The following is a 22774-nucleotide window of genomic DNA, read 5'->3' as shown; positions in this document are numbered from 1 at the left end:
TGAAGTTACATGTTTTGTTTCACGAATAGTTGAAAATTTTACGTGGGACGAGAAAAATGTTTTGTCCAAGAACAAGAGCGACATGAGCCTGTCCGGCGCTATAGGATGCAACGTGTGTTCCCAAGGAGTGCAGGTTTCAATCATTTTTAACCTCAACTTAATCCTCCCACGAATTTATATAAATTAATAAATGTACCAGATTATTAAGGGGGTAGACTCGTTTCCAGGATTGCAAGGGTGCGGAATGCGCCTTCTCATTTTTTAACCATAACTTAATCCTCCTACGAATTTATATAAATTAATAATATACTAGATTATCAAAGGGGTAGACTTGTTTCCAGGATTGCAAGGGTGCGGGATGCGCCTTCTCATTTCTCGATAATGGGGTTTTTCAGTAGTAGTCAAACGCGCTGGATAAAAGATCAATCTAGGCCGCAATCGCCCTAAAAAATCCTATTTTTACATTTACGAAGCGTAGTTTGCATTATTCGGTAAAATAAGACTTTTGTGGGCAACTGCGACCTAAATTAATCTTTTATCTAGCGCTTTTGATTATTGGAAAACCCCATCGCATGCATTATCGAGAAATGAGAAGGCGCGTCCCGCACCCTTGCCATCCTGGAAACGAGACTATTAAAGCGAGTCACCTAATTCAGCCTCCATAAATTGTTTACAAAAAAATAACTAATTATTTCTATATTATTTGATCTCCGGCAAAATCAAACGTTGCATGTTCTGTTTATAAAATTTTTTACCGAATACTTTTGAGGGCCACCCTTTCGGTGCCATGGACGCGTATACACGTCTCAGAAATTGGTTCCTGCGAGCGCTGCGGACGTGTTTACAGTTTACACGTATTTGAAAATATTCAATGTCAAGATCTGCTATAAACAGTACACAACAGTACATTATACAGCGCACGCGTGATCCGTTAGTGAAAAGTATGCAACACCGAAAGGTACCGAAGATGCGACAAATTTTAAAAGCTCCAGTTGCTATTCTCATGCCGGCATTATGTACGGAATCCAGGTTTTTTAAAAGGATAAATTTGATTTCTGCGACGTGAATAATTGAGCCATAGTCGCACGTGGATCACGCGATGGATTATCAGCGGATAATTAATACGGTTCTATCTGGTCCCCAATTACTAGTTAATAGCATTTCGAAGTTATGTAGACGAGTGTTGAGATTATTTTTAAGGCTTGCAACGTGGATGTGTCCATTTAATTTTTTGCCGACTGTTGCAACTAAATATTCTCTTGAGGATACAATTCCTGATTCTCAGTTTCCGAGTTTTAGTTGGGATGACGATGAGGTGTGTATTCAAGAGAAGTGTATTTCATTTTTCTTTCGGAGAATTTAATGTTATTTTTTAGTTGACCATTTGTTATATGTCGAGTGCGCGTTCGAGTGTATGTTGTGAAAGTTTTGGTATCTCTATAGAATGGTTAAGTCGTCTGTGAACAGGTAGGTTCTGATTGGTAAGGGTATTTCATATAGAATATTGTTAACTGCCTCGAGGAACCCCATTATGTGTATGGTATAGAGAGTCCATGGTAGTATTTTATAAATCTACTTTGCAGTAGGTATATTATGTTATTGTCCTTTAATGTTCATTGGAGTCCAAGGTTGCCATTTTTTCCAGTATGTTGCATATATTATTGGTAAGTGAAATGGGCAGATATCTTTCAGATGTTGTAGGATTCTATTATCTGGTCTGGGACAGGTTTTTTTTCATTACCATAATTAATCTGGTTTCATTCGTAAGTGAGGTGTTCAGTCATAGCTTGAATTGAGTTTTTGGCAAATCTTTCTGGTAACAGGTTTGCCATTTCTTGTTGTTTGTAACATTTGTTAATAACAGACAGTTTACAAGTAACTCAAGGTGATACAGTTAGTTTAAATATTATCATATGTACCAGAGAAAAGTCGGGCGACCTCTATATATTTTAATGAAAATAATGGAAGGTGGCAGAGTTAGGTGACTCACCCTGAATTATTCTGCAAACAGGCGAATCTCGGCAAATGTAAGGAATCAAAGAGCTTCACATCGGTCCTGGATCGTTTGGAAATAGACGTAGAAATCGAAGCCAGGAATGAGATACCGCTTAGGCGATCGAGCGATGCTCAGACGGACCCTTCTGACGACACTGAACAAGAATTGTGCAGCATGAATGCCAGAGACGGGCTTTGCTGTCGACAAGTTCTTCATCCTCCTGATATATTATACTTCCAAGTACGATATCCAACTATTCAGATGCGCATTGCGCTAAGTTGTTGTTAAATTTTCAGGGCGTTAGGTATTCACCAGAGGATATCGCTACTTACTGGAAAAAGGATTCGCGAATGTGGCTTTGGAAATCGGTCAGACTCATGCGAAAAAGAAACGAGCTTATAGCTGCTACCACGTGCGGAACGAGCAACAATACTGAAGAGAAAGAATAATCTGACCGATCCTAGAATTTTGGATGCAAGGTTGTTTGCATTTAGACCGTTGTATTTATTGCTCTCACATTGTTATTTTAAATCGAATCTATTTTTATACGTATGTACCCTGCATTAGATGATAAGTAAAAGTCCATTATTGACATATATATATATTAGATCCCTTTTCTTTCTATCACTTTCTCAATTTATTATTTCGTGTTAAGGCTAATAACGAATCGCAACAGTTATAGAATTTTATCTGTAACAAAAATAAACAATGAAATATTAACGTGCTTGCATGTTTTACTTTTATCTGGACAAAGTAACGATACGTTTTTGTCAAAGTACGAAGAAAGTTGATACAATAATGAAGTTTATAATCGGTCTTTTCCTATCGGTTCGGAATTGTTCTCTGTTTCAACCACATGTTTCTAGGGAGTCCAACGGTTGTTTCTGTGTTTCTGATTCGACCTCTTCACCCACTTCGAATCGTGAGAAGTCTACAATCTCTGCCTCTTTATTTTGCAATAGCTGTTGCACAGACATAGCGGAGTCGAGCAGAAATTCTTGGTACAGCATGACTGATTCTTCTTCCACATCGCAGTGTGGTTCATCGACGTGTGGGTCTCCAATTTTGGTTGGGTTCATTCCTAATATTGAGGAATATATTATAGAAAACATATGAAATAGTTTTATATAAATTCAGAGCAAGTATAATTACCAATAATATGCTGACAAAGCTGCAAGCCCAGAGTGGCACATTTTTGTTTGGATTTTAAAGCCACTAGGGCACCGTATCGTCCAAACGATGTTGGCACTGGATTGATGGGTGTGGGGTGAGTGCAGCCATAGAGATGTACATCTGGTTGGACATTTATGCATAATGCCCTTCTTATATTAATGTTTTCTCCAACGCTTCCAATGGTTAGAGCAGAATGATCGCCAAGGTTCTTGCCATCGCCAACTGGCAAAGAATTAATACAATCTGTGAAGAGCACAGTTTTCGATACAGGCAAAGGCGATTCGATTGTCATTCCATGCTTTAATACAGTAGACAGCGTGATCTCTGCTAGCTCAAGGAATTTTTTATTCCTCGCAACAAAGTCCGTCTCGCAGTTGATCTCGACGAGTGCTCCATAATTATTGTTGGTAACCACTGCTATTAATCCTTGAGTAGTTGCTCTAGATTGTAATTTGACTGCTTGAGACCAACCTTGCGTCTGCGCTTGTTCCTTCAGCCATTCCTCAGCCTATAACATTTAATAATTGTTAACATATTATGCAAATAATCATTAATAGCATTAAATTGAAGCTTCTTACTTTTTCCAAGTCATTATCATGTAGTTCTAACGCTTTCTTACAGTTTACAAACGTGTAGCCAGTTTTCTTACGCAACTTTGATAATAAAGTTTTCTTGGAAGAATAGCAGAGCAGATAATTTGCGTGTATCGAACGAAACAGCTGACGTGGAATCATCTGAAACATGCCACAGGTTCTGTCATTTTATATAGAAATAAATACTGACTGTTTTGTTCAAATACCGTGGGGAGACCTAACCTAAAAATGTTCGACCACCACTTTGAACAGTATCTTAAATCTAACTGATAGTAAAATGTCAGTTCCACGGAAAGAGCATTAGATTAAGAAATACCACACATTTTCTGCGAATCGATTAATTTCGTTGCCTAGAAACTGCAGACAATTGTGGCTAGTGTCAATGTATTTGCGATTTAACGATGGCAAACGCATGTGGCTAAGATTCTTCTGTTGACGGCTAACAAACATACTGCACAATCGTTTTTCACTCGAAACTTTGATTACACCGAAGAAACGATTCTTTATCTCTATACTTACCGTGAAAACAGTTTAAAACCAATCCTTGTAACAATTGATAAACCAATACCTATTCCGAAAGTGGCGCCTTCTGTGACGGTAGAAAATTCGACCGCAAAGTAGTAGAGGAGGTGGATAACTTTCGATTGAAACTCGTAAGTTGTTTAGTCATTGATTCATGACTTGTAATCGATTTTAAGTTGAACATTTCAAGGAAATTTTCATCTGTCAACATACGTTCACATCGCTTGTGGATCTTCTTTTAGATGTAACAGAAATTTCATTTTTACTAGGGCCTTCCATGGATCTCGGATTCAACATGGAATGCGATTGCGAGGAAGTCACATCTTGCGAAGGGCTTCCGGGCCGGTCGATTAAAAGAAAGCGCGCGAAAACTAGCGCGAAAATAAGCAAATTGGTCGATTCGAAGATTGAACCATTGTATTCTCTGCCCGAGGAATTTTTTAAAAATTGCCGTAGATGCAGAAGGAAGGAGGATGCACGAAAACTATTGAGATCGCAGGAGACTTACGCCGATAATCGATTAAAAACTGTGAACTTCCGCAGGTCAACAATCATTAATTTCTCATACAGCGTGATGCACTTGAGAACCTTTATTTTTTATCGACACAATTTACATCGTTCTACATTGCAAATATATTACAAACAGAATTTTGTTATCGATGGTCAGTCTTTTAAAAAATTCTGCATAAATTGCAAGACTATAAATTTTATCTTGAAAAAATTGCACACCGATTACACGATTACTTGGCTCAGTTTAATTAAAGAGAAATTTCCTTGTAGATTCGTGGTGGGTTTGGTGGTGAAACCTGAATTATCGAAGTTGGACATAGACTTAAGCTCGGATGCGGACATAAATCGGTATTATAATTATATTGCCAACGGGGTGGACACATTTCATACGGCCCAAATACACAATGACGTTCTTGAGAACATATTACATTTGGTTCCGTTCGGTTTGCGCGATCAATTCTACCATTGTACCGAGGATCTACTGTTCGAGATCAGAGACACATACACTACGAATATTAAGAAAGCGATATTGGAGTTTGCGCTGCGGGATCCTCTTCAGGAACAGTTGCAGGAGGTGGATGCATGATCAATACTCTATATAGAACGTTTTTCTCAAGTACATTTTGAGCGATGAATACAATAAAATTAATTGATTTCGGAATATGAGTTTACAATAGCAATTTCGATAGGAACAAGATGTTCATCTGCTGTCCAGTTTGGTGGGTCAGGTTCGCGAGCGAGTTGCAGTCCTGCAGGACACGCTGTACCTGATAAATCCATGCATGAAGATGACTCTGGATCAATGGATACAAAAATTTCGGTACGGAACTGTTCATTTCCAGCGCGGCACTCGTGTTCGATAGATCAACTACATTCCAGAGACTTCCGGCTCGTCGATATCGGAAAAATCGTGGAACACGAGGGCAGCTGGGACCTGGGGGAGTTTGAAACCGTACTTTCTCGTCAAATCGAAAAGGGGAGGATCGTGTTGAAGAGCTCTTGGTTCAGTGGAATTCAGGATATATTCCTCGCGGTACGCAGTATCTACATTGTTTCAATAAAATTAAAATTACGTTTTAATTTATAATCCATTTTTTTCAGAGGAACAGAAAAGGTTTAGTACCAAGTCCCTTACAGACGAAAAAGTTCAAACGATTCTTCGGCTGCGTAGCTAAGATAATGGAGGCTCAGCTTCTTTCCCTGTGTCAAAATAGTCTGAATGATTTCATGAATTTGATCGTCCGGGGCCAGGTGAATCAGTTCAGTTCTGTAAATATCATTTCGGAAGAAATGAATAATTGTTTATTACTTTTAGCCTAGTAAATGCGAATTTCACGTGGATATAGTTGTCACATCGGAGTCACTGAGCTTCCATCCGTCGTTTGATGCATTTAAAAACGGACTTTGTGGCATTTTGGATCACATATGCGTGGCCGTTAAGAAATTCAACACGTTGGAGACGCAGCTTTATCTGGATTGGTCGGGCACCTTACATGTCCTAGAAGTAAATCGAAAATAATAATTATTACGTGTTCTTTATGAATGGGTAATAATTAGTTTGAAAATCCTCCTGCTACAGGCAAAGATAAATTATTCAATCGTAGAGGCACAGAAGCAGGAGATAATCGATCTGATCGATCGCGAGAAGATCATTCCGCAGAAAATACTGGCCGCGTTGGAAGTGTAATTATCAATCAATTATCAATCAATTATCAATCAATCGTTCGCTCCACTCATTTATTTACGACGATCGGCGGAATCGTGTTTGTTCGTTACAGGTACGAACATTTGTACAATAACGACGAGTACATAATGGTGAAGAGGTTCGTGAACGACGAGTACAAAACGCTGGAGGAATACGAGGAGATGATGAAGCGTTACCGCTCGCTTATGGCGAATATTCCGGTAACAGTCAAGGGGACAGCGTTCGCCGGCCTCTTCAAAGTGTCCCGAAAAATTTTTGTCGAGACAATCGTGGATAAAATCAGTCAGATACAGAATCTTCTTATCGCTACCCTCGTCGACAAGTATCAGTTCACTGCGGTCAGGCGAGTATTCTATTTCTCTTAATTCTTCGAGAACGCTAAAATAATTAAGGTTAGACAAAAGGAAAGAGTAATTGTTGGTGTAGAGTCGCGCAGGAATACGAAGCTATAGCAGAACGGGCTTTGAGCACGCCTGCGGACACGGCAGCCCTGATGGACCTCATCGCGTTCATTAGAAGATCCGTGGACGGATCTCTGAAGCAGTTGGAGGCTGACCTCCACGATATAATTCAGCACATTCTCCTTCTGTCGGATTATCATGCCCTCACGGCCATCGAGATCCACTCCAACAACGCGGCGTTTCAATGGTACCACAAGATACCTGATATCCTGGCTGAGAACGAGATTATGGTGGCTATGAAGACAGTGGAGTTCCAAGAGGCTCTGAGAAGTATTATTGATTATTTATTTTATTATTATTATTTACCACCTTGTTTCTCTTTTATACTTTTCTTAAAAATTCCTTCATCTATCATTGGAGAATTTACATGCACACCGAAATGATTCTATCGATTGACTACGTTTCTCGTCCAACAGTCAGGTACATCAAATTCGAGGAGGAATTGGACTCCTACGCCAAACAAGTGGACGACATTCAATACTGGGGCGACATAGCGGACGTCTACAAGTACCAGAGGAGAACCGAGACCTTGGAAAACAGGCTGATAGCTGCTATGGAGAAGATCGACAAGTTTAATGAAGAGGAAGCGTCGTTCGGTTGGGAGGTGACGCAATATCCGCGTAGGAAACAGATCGCGGACCAGTTGAAGCCGTTCAAGCAGCTGTTCGATGCTATCTGCGACTTCATGACCAAGCACGAGTTATGGTTGAACTCGATGATCGGCAGCTACAGCCCCGAGGATATCGACAATGACGTCGGATACGCGTACAGGTTAATATCTGCAGGGGTTGGACAAAATAATAAACTAATGGACTAATTGACTAATGATCTAAACGTATTGAATGGATTAGAACGATCTACAAATTGGAGAAGACCTTCCAAGAACCGCACCTGAGGGATCTGGCAGGCACCGTCCGTGAGAATATCGAGGATTTCAGGGCACGCATGCCGATCATCTTCACGTTGGGCAATCCAGGGTTGAAGGATCGCCACTGGGAGCAGATATCGGAGATTATTGGCGTTCCCATCAAGGTGGACGCTGACCTGACGTTGGCTAAGGTCTTGGAGATGGGCTTGGACTCGATGGCCAGCATGTTCGAGGCGATTTCGGACAATGCTTCAAAAGAGGCTACCTTGGAGAAGGCTATGGACAAGATGGAGAAGGACTGGACTGATCTGGCGTTCACTGTGAATCCTTTCAAGGAGACTGGGACCTATGTTATCGCTGGCGTCGACGATATTCAGCTGCTGCTGGATGATCATATCATCAGGACGGTCACGATAAAGAACTCGCCGAATATCAAGCCGTTCGAGAGTAGAATTCTGTTAGCAAATTATTCAAACTGTAGGAGCTACTCTCCGCGCCTCACAAGAAGTCCCTCGCTCGCAGCTAATGGTTAGAACCGAAAGTGCCAGTGGAATTCCTTTCGATTTCCTGCCAGGAGGTGTTCAAGTTCTTATGAGGCATGGAGAGTACGTGAAACAGACTCGGAATAGTCTGATGATGAACTTTCATGACAAAATAGGTCGTGGGAGCGCAAGATGTACCTGCTGCAAGACATCCTGGACCAGTGGCTCCGTGTCCAGTCAATTTGGATGTACCTGGAACCGATATTCACGTCTCCAGATATTCAACAACAAATGCCAGATGAAGGACGCAAGTTCTCTGCCGTAGACAAGACCTGGCGCGACATCATGAAGGCCGTCCAAGCGAATCCTCGGGTTCTCTCTGTGATCGAGATCGATAAGATGCTCGAGAAGCTGAAGAAGAGTTTCGGCTTGCTGGAGGACATTCAGAAGGGGCTGAATGATTACCTCGAGAAGAAGCGGCTCTTCTTCCCACGGTTCTTCTTCCTCTCTAACGACGAGCTGCTGGAAATTTTGTCGGAGACCAAGGATCCAACTCGGTAACGCAACCACCGATTCTTTATTAAGTATATAATATATCTTCCGTGAAAATGTCTAGTCGCAAGATCGCATTTAGATAAAACGACCAGATCTGTCGTGCTGTTTAATGAAGCAGGATTTTATCAGGCTAATTACCAAAATCGTTAAAATTACATTACCTCATCAACGTTCCCACTGTCTAAATTTAAATAATGAACGAAGCTTCGGTACAGGAGATTGTGTTTCTTCAGTGTCCAGCCGCACCTGAAGAAGTGTTTCGAGGGTATCCACAGGCTAAAGTTCAACGAGGATCAGGACGTGCTGGCGATGAGGTCGACGGAGGACGAAGTGGTGGACCTGGTGGATATAATATCCACTTCTGCAGCCAGAGGACAAGTGGAGAAGTGGCTTGTCGAACTGGAAATGATTATGAGACGGAGCATTCGGCATGTGGTGGAGCAGGCAATACAGGCGTATCCTCGGAAGCCGAGGAGGGACTGGGTGCTCGATTGGCCGGGTCAAACGATTCTTTGCGTTGGCAAGATGTATTGGACTTTGCGTATCGAGGAGTCTATGTTGCAGTACGGCGCTGCGGGTTTGAATAGGTACTTCGATCAGTGCCAGACGGAGCTGAACGAGGTGATTTTGCTGATCAGGGGGAAATTGTCAAAGCAGAACCGTATTACCTTAGGTGATTACCCTGGTCATTCTTAGCCTTCGATGCTGGGCAATAAATATAATTAGAAGAATGCGGATCTTTATGCAAAATAAAAACTGCAACAGACGAGATTCAACCAAAAACAGCTTTCTTTCTTTAATGAGTCTAAACTTTTTTGTTATAAATGCATAAGATCCGGTCTAACAATTAGAAATTAGACAGATCATTCTGAAAACTAAGTTAATCATTTTAGAAGCTCTTGTCACTCTCGATGTCCACGGGAAAGACGTGTTGGCGGGTCTCTGCAAGGAAGAAGTGACCAAGAACACCGATTTCAGATGGCTTTGCCAGCTACGCTATTACTGGCTGGTTCGAATAATTTTCAGAATTCTATAATTGAAGGTTTAGATATTCGAGATCTACTATTTCAAATATTGTCTTTTGTAGGAAGACAACATGTGGTCCTACATGATCAACTCGCGCCTGAGATACGGATACGAGTACCTCGGCAACTCCTCCAGGCTAGTGATCACACCTCTCACAGATCGATGTTACCGTACTCTATTCGGAGCCCTAAGTCTTCACTTAGGTGGTGCACCGGAAGGTCCAGCGGGAACTGGCAAAACAGAGACGACGAAGGATCTTGCGAAAGCTGTGGCGAAACAGTGCGTCGTTTTCAATTGCTCCGAAGGGCTGGACTACCTCGCCCTAGGGAAATTCTTCAAGGGCTTAGCCTCTTGTGGGGCCTGGTCCTGCTTTGACGAGTTCAATCGAATCGATCTGGAAGTGCTATCGGTAGTGGCGCAACAGATCTTGACGATCCAACGTGCGATCAACAGCGGCGCGGAGAGGATGGTGTTCGAGGGAACGGACATCTTTCTGGATCCATCTTGCGCGATTTTCATCACGATGAACCCCGGCTATGCTGGTAGATCGGAGTTACCGGACAATCTGAAGGCTCTATTCCGGCCGGTAGCCATGATGGTACCGGATTACGCGTTGATTGCTGAGAATACTCTGTACTCTTACGGTTTCTATAATGGCAGGCCGCTGGCAGTGAAGATCGTCACTGCCTACAAGCTCTGCTCGGAACAACTGAGCAGTCAGAGTCACTATGATTATGGTATGAGGGCGGTGAAGTCCGTCTTGGTTGCTGCTGGTAATCTGAAGCTCAGGTACCCGGACGAGTCCGAGGACATCCTCATGCTAAGGAGCATCCTCGATGTCAACCTACCCAAGTTCCTCGTTCACGATCTCCCTCTCTTCGAAGGAATCGCTTCAGACTTGTTCCCTGGCGTCGTCCTTCCAACTCCAGATTATACTCATCTAAATGCCTGCACTATGGAAGCCTGCGTCGACGGGAACATCCAGTGCACGGACTTCTTTCTCGAGAAGATCCAACAGATCTACGAGATGATGATCGTCAGGCACGGGTTCATGATTGTCGGGCTACCGTTCGGTGGGAAAACATCTGCGTATAGGATGCTGGCGAAGTGCTTGGCCCTGCTGGAGGAGCGGCAATTGATGGACGAACACCAGGTGGAGATAACGGTTATTAATCCGAAGGCGATCACGATGGGCCAACTGTACGGCCAGTTCGACCCGGCCTCACACGAGTGGAGCGACGGTGTCCTAGCTGTCAGCTACAGAGCGTTCGCGAGCTCCACCAACGAGAATAGGAAATGGCTGGTGTTCGATGGACCCGTCGATGCCCTCTGGATCGAGAACATGAACACCGTCCTCGACGACAATAAAAAGCTGTGCTTGACCTCCGGCGAAATCATCCAGCTCGCGCCCACTACCAACTTGATCTTCGAGCCCATGGATTTGGAGGTGAGGGTGCTTCAGGACAGCCTGACAGGCTCATCTCTTCCTGTTTTACATGTCGATCATATGCGGATGACAGAATTGTTGAAAACAATACAGCAGTACTTTGAAATCTTCTAAATATCTTCATGTTTCGCATTTGATCGACTCATTTCTTTCATAAACTTGTCTAATCATAATTATTATTAAATGAATGTCAGGTGGCCTCGCCCGCCACGGTGTCCAGATGCGGCATGATCTACATGGAGCCGGTCAGCCTCGGCTGGGAGCCGCTTTTGATCTCCTGGTTGAACACGCTGCCATCAACGCTCACGGAATTCCTTAAGAATCATTTGAGCGACATGTACATGCGATTCTGCCCGCCCCTCCTTCATCTGATGCGCAGAGGCGGAGTCAAGGTTCGAACGATTTCGACCGATCGATTTAGATAAAACGACTGTCACTCGAGCGTTTTCATCGTTCTTCCCGTAGGAGTTGATTACAATGCCTGATGCGAATCTAATAAGATCGGTGACGTATCTATTCGACTGTTTCCTCGACGACTTCTACGACGAGAAGTATCTTCAGACGTTATCCGATCTAGATGTACGAGCGCAAGTGGAGGTAATCGTTTCTTTCCGTTTCGAGGGTTCTCGAGAATATTCGGCATTCCCAACCACATTCGGGTTCTCGAAAATTTTCGGGATTGTTCTTAGAAATCCCGTTTCTATCGCAGGGCTGCTTCTTCTTCGCTTGCATTTGGGCAATGGGAGGCACCCTGGACGCGGATTCACGAGAGTTGTTCAGCGATCTCTTCCGAGCTTTGACACAGAGAGAATTTCCCGAGGACATCAGGGAACGTTTTAGCTTCTCCGAGGACACCAAAGACCCGGCAAAGCCTTACGTGGTGAATATACCCTCGACTGGTCTGGTTTTCGATTACAAGTTCATCAAGGAAGGCAAAGGGAAGTGGAGACCCTGGCTGGAGGATCTGCAAGACGTTCCACCTATTCCGAAAGACATGCCAGTCAATCAGGTGATCGTTCCAACGATCGAGACTGTTCGTTATATTCACCTGTTCAAGCTCCTCATTTGCCACCACAAACCTATCCTCCTGGTTGGTCCAACTGGGACTGGCAAGTCCGTGTACATCATGGATTTTCTCTTGAAGAAGAACGACCCGGAGACGTATAAGCCTCTGTTCGTGATATTCTCTGCACAAACTACTGCTAATCAGGCACAGGAGATCATCATGAACAAGCTAGATAGGAGGAGGAAGGGTCTCTATGGGGCACCACCTGGGAAACATTGGGTAGTGTTTGTAGATGATTTGTCCATGCCTCAGAAAGAAACGTACGGAGCTCAGCCGCCTATAGAACTGTTGAGACAGTGGCTAGATCATCGGACTTGGTATGATCTGAAGGAAGTGGCTCCCATAGAACTTGTAGACGTGCAGTTGGTGTGCGCCATGGGTCCTCCATCCGGTGGTTTGGATGTCACACCGAGGTTCAAAAGACATTTCTTCACTCTGGGCATTTCGGAGTTCTCTGACAATGTTCTGACCACTATATTTAGCACCATAATGACGTGGCACTTGAACAGAAGAGAGTTCCCAACCTTTTTCCAAACCTGTGTCGATTACGTTGTCGATGGGACGTTGGACATTTATAAGCAAACTAGAAAGTATCTTTTGCCGACTCCGGCTAAGTGTCATTACCTGTTTAACTTGAGAGATTTCTCGAGGGTGATACAGGGAGTGCTGCTGTCTACGCCTGAGACTATTACCGAACCTGTAAGTTGACAATCTATGTAATTATGTCTTTGGCATAACACGTGTGAACCCCTATAGAGGCACGCCTCTGGTCTCCATATTGAATACTGTTCACATCGTATTTTTAAAACATTATTTCTTTAATAATAGATCGATAATTTTAGCTTCGATGATTGAATATTGTTTTCCTCATTGGAGTTTGATTCATCGAGGGTTCCTTTACCTTTTTAAGGTCGGCATGAAGAGGCTATGGGTTCACGAAGTTCTCCGCGTTTATGGGGATCGATTGGTAGACGACACGGACGTTAAATGGCTCGTCGAGCAAATACGAGACACCGTGTCTGCTTATTTAGACGACGACCTGAATCATTTGTTTCAGAACTTACTTGGCGATGCAGAGGTGGAGGTAAGTTTTCATCAGTTTCGCAGAGCAAAGTGTCTTTAACCCCTTGTGATGAATGATATTATCAATTCCCTTAAGATTTAACTCACGCTATTTTCATTGATCCGTAGGTAACAGAAACAGAACTTCGAAACCTAATCTACTGTGACTATCAAGACCCTATCGCTGATAAGAAATTGTACGTAGAAGTCGCTAATTTGGACACCCTTACCGAGGTAGTCGAAGAGTATCTGGAAGAATACAATTCCATTTCGAGGACACCGATGAATCTCGTTCTCTTCAGGTTCACCTCTTACATCTCTCATCGCTTATTTTCTCATACAAATCAGCTCATCCTTAAGTTTACTATAATCTTAAAGTAATAAATATAAATTGGAGGCCCATACCAATTAAGCTAGGACGTTAAATAATCCTCAGCTGTCAGTTGTAGATGAAAAAAATGATTAATTAATCTCTGCTAGGTAAAGTGTTAAAGTCTTTCCAGAGTCAAAGAACCAGAATGATTTTGTGCATCAAACAGATTCGCCGTGGAGCATCTATCGAAGATCTGTCGAGTGATGATGCAGCCTCGCAGCCACGCCCTATTAATCGGCGTGGGTGGTTCGGGTCGTCAGTCCTTGACAAAGCTGGCGGCGCATATCTCTGACTACGAGCTGTTCAGCGTAGAAATGACTCAACTGTACGGGATGCACGAATGGCACGAGGACTTAAAGGACATTCTGAGGAAGAGCGCGGCCAGCGACTTGCACACGGTGTTCCTGTTCATGGATACGCAGGTGAGAGAGGAATCGTTTCTCGAGGACATTAGCAATCTGCTGAACTCGGGGGAGGTGCCGAACATATTTGCATCGGACGAGATGACGGACATCTGCGAGAAGATGAGAGTGATCGACCGTCAGAGGGACAGGTCGGTGCAGACTGATGGGAGCCCGGTGGCGTTGTTCACCTTCTTCGTGCAGACAGTTCGGGAGCATCTGCACGTGGTTGTCACTATGTCTCCAATCGGTGACAATTTCCGGGTCAGAATCAGGAAGTTCCCGGCCCTGGTGAATTGCTGCACCATAGACTGGCTGCAACCCTGGCCCGAGGACGCTCTGCTAGCCGTAGCTACGAAATTTCTTGGAGAGATCAAACTCACTGTGAAGGAACGCGATGCTTGCATCGAGATGTGCCAGTTCTTCCACACGTCCACGCAGAGTCTGACGCAAGAATTCATGAGGAAAGCCAAACGCCACAACTACGTTACTCCGACCTCCTACCTGGAGCTCATCAAGACCTTCAAGGAACTTCTCGCGAAGAAAAGGAAGGAGGCGATCCAAGGAAAGAAGCGGTACGAAGCCGGCTTGGAAAGGTTGGACAGCACTTACAAACAGGTGGAGAAGATGCAAGATATCCTATTCGCGCTACAGCCGAAGCTACTCGTCGCCGCCAAAGACGTCGAGGCCATGTTCCTCGACGTTCAAAGACAGAACGACGAGGCCGTCGCCATCGAGCAAGTCGTCAAGCAGGATGAGGAGGCTGCTCTGGTACGAGTTTCGAGATCAAAGTCGATTTTATTTCACAGCCCGGCTTCTTTGTGACTCGATGGTTTCTCGTCATCCGCAGGCCTCTCTTCGACGTTGTTCGCTTACGCTTTGCGGCATGTTAACGTTAACGAGATTTAGCGGGGCCTGGCACCGAAACTTCATTAACCCACGTTATTTCAGGCATTTGCAGAAACCACTCTGAGGATATTTACTTCGCGGTTTGCACCCCCTCGACTTCTACTTTGAAGTACCGACTCGTTGCGTTTGATAAGACGATAAGTTCATTTTTCAGAACAGTCCTCTCATCGTTTGTTCGTCGCTGTTGCCCTTTGTTCTCTCGTTCTTCTTAAATTTTCCACAGGCGCTTTGAAAGAGTTCTTGTAAATCTGCAATGAGAATCTTACATTTCAAGGTCGTTGCAAGCGAGGCGGACGCCATACGAGAGGAAAGCGACGCCGACTTGCAGGAAGTGATGCCGATCCTGAACGCAGCGAACGCAGCCTTGAACACACTAACCCCGCAGGACATCCAGATAGTCAGATCCATGAAGCGCCCTCCAGCAGGTGTTCGACTAGTCATGGAAGCAGTTTGCATTCTCAAAGTACACTTCACCTTTCCATCAATCCTGAAAACTAGAGAATTATCAAAGCTAACTAAAGAATTGAACTTCATCAGGACGTGAAGCCGGACAAGGTCCAAACTCCAGAAGGAACAGTGGAGGACTACTGGAAGGCTTCTCTGCGAATTCTGAGCGACATGAAGTTTCTGGAGAACTTGTTGTTGTTTGATAAAGACAACATCCCGGAGAGGATCATGACGAAAATTCGCACGACGATTTTAACGAACCCGAACTTCGACCCGGAGAGGATCAGGCAGGTGTCGACAGCCTGCGAGGGTCTTTGTCGTTGGGTGTTCGCTTTGTCCGAGTACGACAAGGTGGCGAAAATCGTGGCACCGAAGAAGCAAGCTTTGGCCGCTGCGGAAGCTGTTTATGCCGCGGCGATGACACAGCTGGAACTGAAGAGGAACCAGCTAAAAGAGGTCCGGAAGAGGCTGGAGGAGCTGGAGGCGCTTCTCTCGCAGAGGAAAGAGGACTACCAGGCAATGATGGATGAGGTGACCGAGTGCGAGGAGAAATTAAGGAGAGCCAAGGAGCTGATCGGCGGATTGGGCGGGGAATACACCAGGTGGTCGGAAACGGCTGAAGCACTCGGCCAACGTTATTACAAGCTGACAGGCGACATACTGATCGGGTCTGGCATCGTGGCTTACCTAGGGGTCTTCACCACTCAGTACAGACAGCGGCAGATTGAAAATTGGATTAAGATCTGCACCGATTTGGACGTCTATTGTACGCCCGACTTCCAGCTCACACAGATCCTCGGTGATCCTGTGTTGATCCGATCCTGGAACATCTTCGGTCTGCCCAGCGATCTCTTTTCCGTCGATAACGCGATCATCGTCGCGAACTCTCGACGGTGGCCGTTGATGATCGATCCCCAGGGCCAGGCCAACAAATGGGTGAAGAACATGGAGAAGGAGGCGAATATTAATGTGATCAGGTTAAACCAGAGTGATTACATGAGGGTCCTGGAGAACGCTGTCCAGTTCGGTCAGCCGGTTTTATTGGAAAACGTTGGCGAAGAGCTGGACGCCGCTCTGGAACCGCTGCTGATGAAACAGACCTTCAGGTCTGGCGGCACTATATGCATCAAGATCGGAGATTCGATTATCGAGTACTCGGATGACTTCCGGTTAGGGTCCATCGTCCTTCTTTGCTATTAACCCTCTGCCCTAGAAGCTATTTTGCCTCCAGAAAGTTGGACATGTAGCAATATAGAAATTGTTTTTCATTATTCCTCTGATAGCTTTGTTTCTAATTGCCAGATTCTACGTCACGACCAAGTTAAGGAATCCTCATTATCTGCCGGAAGTGGTGGTCAAGGTGACCCTGATGAATTTCATGATCACTCCAACTGGGTTAGAGGATCAGCTTCTCGGTATCGTGGTAGCAAAAGAAAGGCCGGATCTGGAGGCCGAGAAGAATCAGCTGATCGTCCAAGGAGCTGCTAACAAGAAGTATATTGAGGATGTTAATTGTTTCTGAGAAGGATTTGTTTATTCTGCTTTTTTTTTCGCAGAATGCTCAAGGAAATCGAGGACAAGATTTTGGAGGTGCTCTCGACGTCCGAGGCGAACATTCTCGAGGACGAGAGAGCGATCAGTATCCTGAGCTCCTCGAAACAACTCTCGAACGACATAGTCACGAAGCAAGAGGCGGCGGAGATAACCGAGAAGTCCATCGACGAGGCGAGATTAGAGTACACGCCGATAGCTGTTTACAGCACCGTCCTTTTCTTCACGATAGGTAGTTCGTCTTTATCAACGAATCGATCGTGGCATTACAAAACCCTTGCGAACATTCTCGCCCCTTCAGTTAGATTCGTTCTTCCAGTTAACTCTTATCTCTTATTTAACGCTAAACCTGCCGAGCCGAGTTAAAACTACCCAGAATTTATATAGAGAAGCATCTCTTTTTGTAATGTCAAGAATGGTAAAAAATTTCCAGAAAATGTCGGTAGCCAAGTAATTTGTTTCACGACGAGGTTGAAAACTTCTAATTGCTAAAATTTTCCAATTGTATGAAATCTGCCGGATTCGTTTTTGTGCAGTTGTCGTCCCCCTAGTTCGGCTATTTTCGTCCGTTTTAAAATGTGCAGTGGAACAACGGAAACAGCGTATCTTAAATATTGATGTGTAAATAGAATATTCATGTTCCGCAGCGGTTCTGGCGAACATCGATCCGATGTATCAGTACTCGTTAGTCTGGTTCGTGAATCTCTTCAAGAACACGATCGACAACACGGACTCGGTCGAGGACATACAGCAGCGGCTACAGGATCTGACGAGGGAGTTCACCTACTCGTTGTACGTGAACATATGTCGTTCGTTGTTCGAGAAGGACAAGCTTCTGTTCTCGCTGCTGCTCTCGGTGAATCTGCTGAACAAGCGGGGAGAGATCTCGATACCTCAATGGATGTTTCTGTTGACTGGCGGCGTAGGCCTCGATAATCCTTTCGCGAGTCCCGCGCCATGGCTGCCGTCAAAATCCTGGGACGAGCTGTGTCGATTGGACAATGTTCCCGGATTCCAAGTAATAAATCCCCCAACTCACGTTGTCCGTAGATAAACAAAATTGTTCGAATTTTCGGCGCGCGTCAAAAGGTTTTCATTCTACTTCCTCAAGGGGAAGACCTTCCCCTTCTAGGGTTCATCACTAGAGATCTCGTAGCCGCCCCGTGTACAAGGTTTGCCGGTGTTTTTGTGTTTAGGGCTTCAAAGATTCCTTCACGAGGAACCTGAACGCTTGGAAGGTCGTCTTTGATCACATGGAGCCTCACACTTTACATTTCCCCGAGCCTTACAACCAGCTCAACCCTTTCCAGAGAATGCTGGTGCTAAGATGTATCCGTTCTGACAAACTCGTGTCCGCCGTGCAGAGATTCGTCGAAGGTAGGCGAAAAATACTTTAATCCCATCTGCCCAAAGTACACACATTGTAAGAGTAAAAAGCTGAAATCGATCTTTCGACGAGGGCATCGATTTGTGCGTTAAAAATAATTCATGAAAATGAATTTATCGTGAAAATCCTTTGTTCCTCGGTCCTGATAGAACAACTGGGACGCCAGTACATCGAGCCACCGCCCTTCGACCTGCTGTCATCGTTCGCGGACTCGTATTCCTGCATCCCCCTGATATTCGTGCTGACACCTGGCGCGGACCCTATGGCGGTTCTGTTAAAATTCGCGGACGACCAAGGCTTCGGCACTAGCCGGCTGTTCTCGCTGTCTTTGGGTCAAGGGCAGGGCGTGATCGCCACCCAACTGATCGACGACGGGTTGAAGAACGGCACCTGGGTGGTCCTGCAGAATTGTCATCTTGCCAAGAGCTTCATGCCCCAATTGGAGAAGGTAGGAAAATGAATTTTTAACTGTCTCATTTCCGACGCCTTCGTAATGGAATCCGAGCCGCCCCATCGCCGAGAAAAAGGAAAGGAATTAAACTGGAACGACGGAGAGTAACTTACTTTCAAGATTCTCTCAAAGTATCCTTGGTCAGGAGCGTTCAGTTTCTTTCACTGTCGGCGCAGATTTGCGAGAGCTTCACCCCCGAAACCGTGCATCCCGACTTCCGGCTATGGCTGACCAGTTATCCGGTCGACCACTTTCCCGTCAGCATTCTGCAGAACGGCGTCAAGATGACGAACGAGCCGCCCAAGGGACTCCGAGCGAACATAAACAGATCCTTCCTCCAGGTGATAACAAGAAAAATACGATTATTGTTATCCTGCGACGGTGTTCGGTAACAAGACGGTTACGTAGGATCCAATATCCGACGACGACTTCTTCGAGACGTGCAAGCAGAAAAGAATCTTTAAGGAGCTGCTCTTCTCTCTGTGCTTCTTCCATGCGATCGTCCAAGAACGCAGAAAGTTCGGCCCGATTGGCTGGAATAATCAGTACGAGTTTAATGAGACTGATCTCAGGATCAGCGCGTTGCAGCTGAAGATCTTCCTGGATCAGTACGACGACGTGCAGTTCACTGCTCTCAAGTATTTAACGGGTACTCTCAAGTATTACACTGTTGTTCAATGTTTTAGCTGGTTTTCAGATTTGCAAAATAGCACGGTGCAATCCTGGCCTAACGCGAAAATGTAAAAAAAAGGAAATTATACAGTTACCATTTTTTTCTAATTGTAGAAATGAATGGTGACTATATAATTGATTAATGAAGTATTCTTGAAAATTTAACCATTGAATTTTATTTTCGAATTTAATCAATAGTATGCTGGATGAAAAATTCAGAGCATGGATCGTCACCTTCTCGAGGACATTTAATTGAATATTAATATCGGCCAGGATTTCAGCGGTTTCCGGCACCGTGTTCCGGTTAGTTACTCCGCACTTCGAGGTCCAGTAATGTACCGATTCGGTGCAACGCCCCGAGCGATCGCGGAAGGAAGTTTTGGGCCACTCGATGATCCAATTCGTATTGAATTTGTCTCCCAGGCGAATGCAATTACGGCGGACGCGTGACAGACGAATGGGACCGACGAACTTTGAACACCATCCTCGCGAAATTCTATTCCTCGGAGCTGCTCGCCAACGAGAAATACCTGTTCGATCCGAGCGGCTTGTATTACGTGCCCCGGGTCGACGGTCGCGAGGATTTCCTCGAGTACGTTAAATCGTTCCCGATGACCACCGCGCCGAGCGTCTTCGGGATGAACGAAAACGCTGACATCATCAAGGATCAGCAGGAAACCACGCTGATGCTGTCCTCCGTTCTGGCGACTCAGGTAAAAATTCGCGGAAGAAAAAAATGGTACAGTTGTACAATTCATTTGATCCTGCTCTCGTTGCGCAGACGGTCCAGGGACTTAACGTAAGTCTTTTCAAACTGTAATTCACGTGCAACAAGTAGCACTTCGTGTTTCATGCTTGTGTGTTTTTAGCTTAATCTGGAAGCGTCGTTTAAACAGGTAATGGAGATATTTTTCACACCGTGTTTCCTTTTTTTGTATTGTCGAAGCTGTTTCTATCGTAATTTATGGCGGTCGTTATACATTAAGGAGCAGCCTATTCCCCTTGTCTGACCATGGACAAAGGCCCATTCCACTTGTCCGACTGTACACTCCTCCCCGTTCCTCTTGTCATGTCATAAACAGTTACAATTTCTGATTGTGTCACCATTTAAAGGGACACATCCCATTTGCCCGATGCAACGCAGTACCTACAGCATTTGTCCGACCACAGTCACTGCCCATTCCACGTACACAGCCACAGAGCGATTATTCTCGTTGGACATTTCCTTAAGATACCAATCCCTGAATATTCAGCACATTAACTGGTTAACCACGGATCAGCATTGTTCTTCTTCGTGGCCGGCATCGATCCGAAAATCACGCGGTTAACAGGTTGACGAGGGGCCAATCTCGGCGAAGATATCGTTAGAATCTGTTCAACGCGAATTCCCGCGGCGGTGGCTCCCGCGCGTTGCCATTATCTTCCGTTCATTAATTCCGTGACAATTAAGGCGGGCGAGCGAGCGCGCGCGTCGCCGAGCGCACGAGCCGGGCGGCCCCGTGTTTCACAAATATAATAGCGTTCCTTAAATGTATTCCGCGTGACGAATCGCGCGGACTACTAACGAGGCACCGTGTTGCTTCGGCCGTCCTCCAATTAGGACACCGGGGAAACGGAAACAGACACAGGGATGTCGCCCGACGAGACCGTCTACGGGGTGGCGTCTGATATTCTGTCAAAGTTGCCGGCGAACTTCGATCTCGTCACCGCGCTCGACAAGTATCCGACGTTATATAATCAAAGCATGAACACGGTGCTGGTACAGGAAATGGGAAGATTCAACAAGCTTCTGCAAACGATCAGGAATAGCCTCATAAATGTTCAGAAAGCGATCAAAGGTAAACGACTAAGCGACCGAGTGCCGAGGGCCGCGCGCGCGATCAATCTTCTCACAGACCTGTGAACATGATCTAAGGTATGGTGATCATGAGCCCGGACCTAGAGGAGGTCTACTCGTCGGTAATCACTGGTAAGATTCCGGCCATGTGGATGAAGAACTCCTATCCGTCCCTGAAACCGTTGGGCAGCTACGTCCAGGACTTTTTGAAGAGGCTCGGCTTTCTTGAGGTACTTCCGGCATTCTTAACCCCTTGCCGTATTTTAACGAGTCAGGCGATGAAGATTTTGACAAAGTCTAACGAGCATGAATGTTATGCCTGTCTTTTTCGATAAATTCGAATCTGACTCGTTTGGAATCAATATTTAAGCATACAAATAAATGCAGCCAACAATGAATAGAAATTTTCGGGTTAATATAGAGGAATTCATAACTAAAATTATTATTTTTACAGTAGTTTTATTTAGATTTTTATGATCTTTTTCAAGTCATGGTATGACGACGGCATACCAATGACCTTCTGGCTCTCCGGCTTCTATTTCACCCAGGCGTTCCTCACCGGCGCCCGTCAGAATTACGCAAGGAAGTACTCGATACCCATAGATCTTCTGATCTACGATTTTATCCCGTTGAAAGCGACTACTTTCGATAAACCACCGCCCGACGGTATTTACGTTTATGGCCTGTTCCTCGACGGAGCCCGGTTCAACATGGAGATGATGAAACTCGACGAATCGTTGCCGAAGATTTTGTACGACACTGTACCCTACGTGAGTGTTTCACAGGTTCCATCAAACTAATTCAACACTCCCGAAACAATTAAATTTAGCAACTTAACATGTTAATATCTGTCCACATCAAAAATCCTTTTACCCATGGAACAGCATATTTCGACGGACAGCAACCTAAAATATTTCATTGTTCTACGTCTGACAATTTAATATAGTATCCCAGTTTCCGTAAAATCTTTTGTGTTTCGGTATCGCGACGACTTTCATCTGGCGCAGTCCCGAATTCCTCGTGCAATTTGCTCGCGCTGAACGGTCGCTTTTGTATCTAGATCTGGATGGTACCGGCGAAAAAGGATGACGTACCGGAGAGGCACACGTACACCTGTCCCGTGTACAAAACTACCGAGAGGAAGGGCGTTCTGTCGACGACCGGCCACTCGACGAACTTCGTAATCGCCATGTGGCTCCCGACGGAGCTTCCGCCTGAACACTGGATTCTACGAGGCGTAGCCATGCTCTGCCAATTGTCCGATTAAACCAATTACTACC

The 22774-nt window shown here is 45.0% G+C and overlaps 4 protein-coding genes across 6 annotated transcripts in view; 2 read left to right on the top strand and 2 right to left on the bottom strand.

The window, feature by feature from the left end:
- The window catches only part of Qua (villin like protein quail), a 13211-nt gene extending 10841 nt beyond the window's left edge, over positions 1 to 2370 (bottom strand). The window contains exon 1 of the mRNA XM_076435736.1: positions 1991 to 2370. The gene's annotated coding sequence lies outside the window, so the exon portion shown is untranslated. The remainder of the gene's footprint in view (positions 1 to 1990) is intronic.
- The window catches only part of LOC143214551 (uncharacterized), a 7844-nt gene extending 4334 nt beyond the window's left edge, over positions 1 to 3510 (top strand). For both annotated transcript variants that reach the window (XM_076435759.1, XM_076435758.1), the window contains 3 exons: positions 30 to 133; positions 2012 to 2236; positions 2293 to 3510. In XM_076435759.1, coding sequence (XP_076291874.1) covers positions 30 to 133; positions 2012 to 2236; positions 2293 to 2445 — 482 coding nt within the window. In that variant the 3' untranslated portion in view covers positions 2446 to 3510. The remainder of the gene's footprint in view (positions 1 to 29; positions 134 to 2011; positions 2237 to 2292) is intronic.
- Positions 2610 to 4583, bottom strand: Mefts (elongation factor Ts, mitochondrial). 2 transcript variants are annotated; one of them, XM_076435752.1, is made up of 4 exons: positions 4331 to 4583; positions 3748 to 3903; positions 3149 to 3677; positions 2610 to 3077 (listed from the first exon to the last, which is right to left on the bottom strand). In XM_076435752.1, the coding sequence occupies exons 2-4, from the start codon at positions 3901 to 3903 to the stop codon at positions 2845 to 2847; spliced, it is 918 nt and encodes a 305-aa protein (XP_076291867.1). In that variant the 5' UTR covers positions 4331 to 4583; the 3' UTR covers positions 2610 to 2844. The 2 variants fall into 2 exon arrangements, with proteins under 2 accessions (XP_076291867.1, XP_076291866.1); XM_076435751.1 differs by having other exon boundaries at positions 4282 to 4582.
- LOC143214537 (dynein axonemal heavy chain 7-like) lies at positions 4023 to 22774 on the top strand. The gene is made up of 38 exons (XM_076435728.1): positions 4023 to 4415; positions 4554 to 4827; positions 5065 to 5368; positions 5484 to 5614; positions 5674 to 5827; positions 5896 to 6045; positions 6110 to 6298; positions 6374 to 6477; positions 6573 to 6842; positions 6926 to 7230; positions 7377 to 7731; positions 7812 to 8285; positions 8487 to 8867; positions 9099 to 9538; positions 9759 to 9874; positions 9953 to 11338; positions 11533 to 11730; positions 11804 to 11935; positions 12048 to 13103; positions 13315 to 13488; positions 13596 to 13768; positions 14006 to 15011; positions 15424 to 15612; positions 15687 to 16765; positions 16899 to 17090; positions 17153 to 17379; positions 17795 to 18165; positions 18344 to 18524; positions 18684 to 18982; positions 19162 to 19326; positions 19394 to 19634; positions 20081 to 20370; positions 20439 to 20456; positions 20527 to 20553; positions 21258 to 21495; positions 21573 to 21724; positions 21983 to 22264; positions 22555 to 22774. The coding sequence occupies exons 2-38, from the start codon at positions 4562 to 4564 to the stop codon at positions 22759 to 22761; spliced, it is 11922 nt and encodes a 3973-aa protein (XP_076291843.1). The 5' UTR covers positions 4023 to 4415; positions 4554 to 4561; the 3' UTR covers positions 22762 to 22774.

Source organism: Lasioglossum baleicum, chromosome 12, assembly GCF_051020765.1.
Source record: "Lasioglossum baleicum chromosome 12, iyLasBale1, whole genome shotgun sequence".
NCBI classification, from domain to species: Eukaryota; Metazoa; Arthropoda; class Insecta; order Hymenoptera; family Halictidae; genus Lasioglossum; species Lasioglossum baleicum.
This window is presented reverse-complemented; position numbering and strand designations above follow the sequence as displayed.

Bases quoted from the DNA above. Each gene is read 5' to 3' on its own strand.
- Mefts (XM_076435752.1), bottom strand. From the start codon at position 3,903: ATGATTCCACGTCAGCTGTTTCGTTCGATACACGCAAATTATCTGCTC. The intron at 3,678-3,747 runs GTAAGAAGCTTC...TAAATGTTATAG, and splicing joins ATGATAATGACTTGGAAAAA to GCTGAGGAATGGCTGAAGGA. The intron at 3,078-3,148 runs GTAATTATACTT...CCTCAATATTAG, and splicing joins GCTTTGTCAGCATATTATTG to GAATGAACCCAACCAAAATT.
- LOC143214537 (XM_076435728.1), top strand. From the start codon at position 4,562: ATGGATCTCGGATTCAACATGGAATGCGATTGCGAGGAAGTCACATCT. The intron at 5,828-5,895 runs GTACGCAGTATC...CATTTTTTTCAG, and splicing joins TTCAGGATATATTCCTCGCG to AGGAACAGAAAAGGTTTAGT. The intron at 22,265-22,554 runs GTGAGTGTTTCA...TTTTGTATCTAG, and splicing joins TGTACGACACTGTACCCTAC to ATCTGGATGGTACCGGCGAA.